The sequence below is a fragment of the Frankliniella occidentalis genome, unplaced genomic scaffold (genome assembly GCF_000697945.3).
Source record: "Frankliniella occidentalis isolate FOCC.00 unplaced genomic scaffold, Focc_3.1 Scaffold299, whole genome shotgun sequence".
NCBI lineage: Eukaryota > Metazoa > Arthropoda > Insecta > Thysanoptera > Thripidae > Frankliniella > Frankliniella occidentalis.
In genome coordinates, this window is record NW_026267425.1 from 151,901 (window position 1) to 158,380 (window position 6,480).

At 52.3% G+C, this 6,480-nt stretch overlaps 2 protein-coding genes across 2 annotated transcripts in view; both read right to left on the bottom strand.

Annotated features, from left to right (window-relative positions):
- Positions 1 to 6,480, bottom strand: part of LOC113211060 (uncharacterized) — a gene marked incomplete at its 3' end in the record, with an annotated part of 27,573 nt that overhangs the window by 20,209 nt on the left and 884 nt on the right. Inside the window, 1 exon segment of the mRNA XM_052273779.1 lies at positions 1,183 to 1,611. Within this exon segment, the coding sequence (XP_052129739.1) occupies positions 1,183 to 1,581 (399 nt within the window).
- LOC127750967 (uncharacterized) overlaps positions 4,290 to 6,480 on the bottom strand; it is a 19,134-nt gene continuing 16,943 nt past the window's right edge. Inside the window, exon 2 of the mRNA XM_052273775.1 lies at positions 4,290 to 4,298. Within this exon, the coding sequence (XP_052129735.1) occupies positions 4,290 to 4,298 (9 nt within the window). The remainder of the gene's footprint in view (positions 4,299 to 6,480) is intronic.

Genomic DNA, 6,480 nt, shown 5'->3' on the forward strand with positions numbered 1-6,480 from the left:
GGGGGAGGAGGGGGCATGGGGCCCCACATTCCTGGCTGCGGGAGGGGAGCGAGATTCCCTTCTAATCGGCGGGCTGGTCCGTCTGGATGGCTGGGGCTCGGCCCGCCCCTCTCAGCACACTCACGCACGCGCACACACACACACACACACACACAGTCACACTCACAGTCACTCACACTCACACACGCTTAGTCACTCACTCCCAAACACGCAATACCATCTGAATTTGCGCCATCCGATTTCTCGGTATTATTATTCTTGTTCCTCAGTCGACTAGTAATGCAAGGTAGGAGTGGGGTGGGAGTGTTTTTGTCTGCTAACACTTTCTTTGCGGCATATGACCACTATGTGCTCATGCTCTAATGTTAAAGCATAGGGACCAAAAATGAGCCGCAAGACATGGATTAATATACAAATTAAGTTTGCAACACACAGTGGAAACTCAAAAAGAACTTGTAAAGTCGGAAGTGTCAAGTTGAGGTATATCTGCCGAGTACAAACTGCCGGCCCCTGTGAGCGGGTGCACCGTCACGACGGCCGTGAGGACGAGGGCCGAGTGGTGCGCGATAGCGGGGGGCTCGGCGATAAGGAGGGTCGGACGCCTGGAATGAGGCCGCCGATGGGCGGAGTCCGCGGCCGGCGCGGCCTCCACGGCGGCGTCCTAGCGGCGCCTCCCCGGCTCACCTCCGACAAATAAGATTCCGTCGAAGCGTCCAATAACATTTGCGACTAATTGATTAGTTATCGCGAGTCTGCAAGTATAGGGCTGCACTGCATGCACAGCCAGATTTTGATTTCGCGATATGACATCGACCAACCACCAACCATCATCGACTCGATGCATCTCGGCCCGAAAATTATCGAGTGATATCGCAATATCGAACCATATCGAGGACCAATATTTCTGAAAATGGCCGATCGATTGCGATATATCGTAGTATCGAGCGAGAGCGAACCATGTCGAGGAACGACATGTCTGAAAATGGACGATATATCATAAAAACGAGCAATCTCGATATTTCAATATCGTATCGAACGATACCAAGAAACGACATGTCTTAGAATATCCAATATATTGCGATACACCGTAGTATCGAGCAATCTCAATGTTTCGATATCGAAACCGGGACAATTTCGAACCCCGTCGATATTGAAATGATATCGAAGTCACTCTCAGCTTACCTTCCGTCGGGCCCGCCTGGCGAGGGGGCGGTGCAGCTGGATGCGCAGGCGGAAGGTGCGACGGCCATGCTGCAGGTGCGGGTGCGAGCCGTGCAGGTGCGGGCGCGGGTGCACCTGCAGGTGCGGGCGCGGGTGGTGCGGGCGCGTGTACGTCACCACGGGGTGCAGGTAGTGCGCGGCGCGGCCGCCCCCGCCGCCGCCCCCGGGGTCGGACTCGCACCGCCACGACCCCTCCGACTGCAGCGAGCCGTGCGACCAGCTGCGCGAGCGGTGCGCGGGGGCGCGGGCCGCGGGGACGCGGGGCAGGGTGCGCGGGGAGCGCGAGGGCGCGGGCGGCGGCCGGGCGGGGCCGACAATGATGTCGGTCAGGTGGCCGTTCATGTACACAAAGGTCGTCATCCTGACGGGTCCTGACGGGCCGCCCCTCTGCTGCACGCCGCGCGTTCCAACGACAAGAAAAAAGTAAATATAAACCAATCGAGAGCGAACCACGTCAGGAACAGGCGAATCCAAAACCTATACGAAAAAAGAGGCCTGCCTCTTAGCCATGTGGGCCTGTCAATGCCGTTGTTGTTATGCCATCGTGATCGTGGTGATCTGATTTTCGGCAAGTTATGGCAGTAGGCTGGAATTGCCAAGCCCACATGAAAAAAGAGAAACATACTGTGCCACTCTCTGATGCTGCTGCCGTTGTTGTTGTTGCTTTAATATTTCATAGACGGGGGGCGGGCTAAAGAACACACTGCACTGGTCCGAGCGAGCAAGACTGCATGGTGTTTGGTTTAGCAGCTGGCGTGAGACAAATCCCACGGCATCTCCGCTTGTATCCCAAACTGGGGGCTCTAGGCTCTGACACTATCACACTTGCCCCTCGCGCACACAATATCCGCCCTAATCGAGCACTTCTGACGAACGTTTCTTAGCAGGAACTTTATTTTAAAATATTTGACGGTTGTCATCAACTAAAAATAAGGGGACGAATCGTGTCTCCAAAACGAACAGTTGAAAAACATCTACCCGGTTCCCGGTTGACACGACACACAGCGTGTGTCTCGTAAGAGGTTTACATTATTAAGGTTAGTCCGAATTTTACATTTTACATCAAGGTCTTCTTAAAGCATCAAGCCTGAGACAGTTTTTAGCTTCCTTGTACATTGATTGGAAACAAATTTGTGTGGTCGAAGACACACTTGAAGACTACAGATTGTCTACTCTGAAGACACTCTGTCTCATGGACGACTGCATGTGCTAAAAACTCGCAAAAAATCTCACCGTCTGTGACCGCCGTTTTGGGCGTGTAAAATGTCAAGCAAATATACGCCCGTAAATTCAAGTGATTTCGCAAGTCTGAAATCCGACGTGGTTTCTCGCCTTGGTTCCAGCGCCCCATGGCAGGCCGCGGTGCTTTAGGCCGGAAGCCCGCTCCAATGCGTCACGCGGCGGCTGGCGGCCATAGCGGTGACCCCTGGCCAGGACCAGCCGCGGTAGGCCAGGCGAAGCAGACCACGGCGGACAAACCACCCCCAACACACCAAAGTATTGCATAAGACTTGCAGAGTTTTAGGAAGCTACATGGGCCGCAAAATTTCATTCATACACTGAGAAATTTTTTTCCCGCCACTAAAACTACTGTGCGTGGCAACAAAATTTTAAAGCTCGGCAACAAAACTTCGGTGCCCAGGCACAACTGTATAGTACGTTGAAAACTTTCGGTCTCGGGGCAAATTGTTTAGTGAACAGGGCCAAAAATATTTCTCAGTTTAGTACACAATTTTTGTGCAATGAGCAAGTTTGGCATAAAATGCGTGCACACTGTTATAAAATCTGTTTATTGAGAAGATCCGTCAAAATCTGAGGCGAGATCGGAGGAGTTTGGGAGTGACTCAAAGTTTTCTCCCTTTCCTTAAAAAATAAGACATCATTACCGTGCCCGGTGCGGCTATCTAGTTTTGTCTGTCTAGCAAACATTTTCTATGTGATTTAGGTGTACCGGGTTTAACTGTGAGTAGGTAGCAGTGTTGCGGGATTGAATACTCAACATAGCCTCAGGGGCCATGACCCCTTACGGCTGTAGGCAAACCCGCAACACTACTGCGTATTCACAGTCACAGTTACGCCCGACACAAATACACATAACGTAGGTACGAAATTGCCCCCCTCTCATTGAGAGCGTGGTGCATAATGCACGTAATGTAGGACAACTACTACTTTGTCCACGTCTGGAAGGGGGCGTGGCGTGGAGCACTCATAGCAGAAGCAGCAGCGGTATGCAGAAGCGCTCTCAAGCAAAGCAGTGAGGTCTTTTTGTTCGAGCAGGGCGTGGCCCCGTGATGGCCCCGCTCATGCTACTACCGGTCCACCCCGCCCCGAGCCCGAGGGGTTTTCATCGCCGTAAAAACAAGAATTTTCTCCGAATTTCACCACTCTTCCAGTAACAGCACTATGGAAATTATTATGAAGTTTCACGTCTCTTTTTGTTTTGCCCGTTTTTAGAGTATAACGACGTATCTCTTTGAAACAGTCCTTCAAGAGCTGGTGTTCCAGCTTTTGCATTTCCGCTTGCAGTTCCTTCCATACTGCAATTTTCTATAATATTTTGCAGCAGAAAGGAAACGTGCAAAAATTGAATAACATTTATTGGTTAATTTATTTAGAACCACGCTAACGTCTTTGCCGCTTGTCGAATGATGCACTATCCAGAATAACTCACGAATATCCACCATTTCTGAGCGAACTTCCCCAAGCCTCTCTGCTCCTTTCTCCTTCCCTTCCCCTCGCCCTTTCCCCGTTCCAACCCTGTGCAAAACAGGACAACGCCTTCAGACACCTCGGTCAGATGGGTCAGATGGAATGGCGCACACCGTCGAACTCTCGTGCCTCGGGCCTCAGGCTGGCCAAATACCCCCCCCCCCCATCCCCTCTCTCTCTGTCTCGCACGCGCGTCCGAACTCCGAACGTTTACCAAACGGACAAACAAGAGGTCTCAAGGAGACAGGGAACACACCTGCCGTTCAAATAGTGCAAATATTTCACGTGCACTGAAAAATCTGGGAACACTGTTACAATATTTACAAATTAGCCACAAACAGGAGTTTGTCTACGCACTTTTACATTTCCTGAAATTGAAAAGAAGTTTAAAATTTAAATGTTTACAAAGTTAAAAATAGGGGAATGAAATAAGTCTGTTTTACAAAAATTGGCAAGAAAGGGAAACGGTTGGCTCTTTTTGTCCCACGTGGGACAGAAAATATACATCCAAGGGAGAGCGCGAGGGAGAGGGCGAGAGCGGGAGACAGAGAGAGAGAGAGAGAGAGAGAGAGAGAGTGGAGGAGGATGATACCAGGAGGATAAGTCAAGGATCGGGCTGGCTGAGAGAGAGAGAGAGAGAGAGAAAGAGAGAGAGAGAGAAAGAGAGAGAGAGAGAGAGAGAGAAGAGGTGCGCTGCTGCTGCGGCCTGGTTGGCGTCGTCGGGCGGGACCCCCTGTGGGGTAGGCAGCCCGGTCGCACCCCTGTCGCGCGGTACAGCGTCTCAGTCTCCATCCACGGCGGCACCCGCCCCGTGCGGTGCGTTTGGCAGACTTACTACACCTACTCGTCGGGTTGGGGTTTGTTTAGCGTACGCGGGATCATGAATTGCACCACCGATCTATATAGCGCGTGCGGTAACACGCCCTGCAGCCAGCCGCGGCGCAGAGAACGTCGTCATGTTCACGCAGTGACAGTCGTATAGAAAAGAGGCGGGCAGAAAGCAGTGTGTGTGTGCGTGTGCGTGCGCGCGCTAGCCGCGACAGAGGCACACACACACACACACACACACACACAGAGCGCTGGATTAGGCGCACAAAAAGCTCCGCCGGGCCGCTGCCCGTGGAGAGCGACATGCAGCCAGGCGGACCACATTATGTCGGGAGGAAAGCGAGCATGGCAGTCACGTGACCGTGGGTACCAACTGTGACGCGGCGGGGCGAGGCGGGGCGGGGCGGGCCGTTCCTCTGTCGCACTGGACCAGCTCCTCTCCTCCCGCCGCGCCCTCTCCTCTCCTCCATGTCTGCGAGTTGTACACAGGAGCCATGCGCAAAAGTCACTTCCAGGGGGCCGCGGCGGGTACTTGTTGTACGTCTCCTGCTTTTTAGTTGAAGGCCAAATGGTACGGTATGAAGGAGCTACAATGATATATACACTGCTCTAAACTGGGAAAGGCAAAACTTTGTTACTTATTGGGAACATATTATTTATTGAGCATATTCAGACCAGATGCAATCAAATTTGTGGCCGATATGGGGAAAAAATATGTGAAAGTCATTCATTTTGCTCCATTTTGTTTTAAACACAAATTTTTCCTCAGTCAGTTGAGAGTGTGCAGCCGGTTTTCTAGCCGCTACTTTATATCGCTGAGCAAACGACTGAAGCAAACTGAAGCAACAACTTGACTTGGCACTTGGCACTCTTCATACTATTTGTAAAGATCCGAACGCAAAAAACAAAAAAAAATAAAAATAAACAAAAAACAAACTACACATGGTGACGAAAGACCGAGAGCCATGGTCATGGTCGCTTTTTGATACCAACAAGTTTTAGCAGTTAAAATAGAAACACGCTCGTAAGATTTTGTTCCGAAGGGGATGCTGCCACGGCAGGTTTTCACGACAGTGCCACTGCTTCGCTACCGCGCCCAGACTCGCGGATATAACCTTCGACAAAACGCCGTTGTTCCGCCAAGTTGAAAGCCCCCCCCCCCCCCCTCCCTCTTCCTCCACCTCCACGAAAATGCTTGCGAAATGGCCGGATCTGCGGCCCACGCTGTGCGTTTGTGCTGCCGGTGCGCCATCGCCGCGCCAGCCTCCACCTTCGATTCTGTCCCCTTCTTCCTCTGTCGCGGCCACCGCCCCGCCCCGCCCCGCCCCGCCACGCCCCGCCACGCCACGCCCTGCCACGGCACGCCGCGCCGTTTTGCAGTGTGTGGAATGATGTAAGAAGAGGCCTGCCAATAGTGGGATGTCGACGCGGGATGGCACACGGATGAGACATCATGCCGCACTGGAGGTGGACAGGAACAACATGCACGTGGGCTGAGCACACACACACACACACACACACAGGCACTTACACACTTACAAACATACACACACTTACACACACACAGCCACGGAACATTAGCACACAGGAGCCAACGCCACGAGTGGACAGAGAGAAGTGGGGACGAATATCGATGATGAGATATGTACTCACAGAACAGTCTCTCTCTCTCTCTCTCTCTCTCTCTCTCTCTCTCTCTCTCTCTCTCTCTCTCTCTCTCTC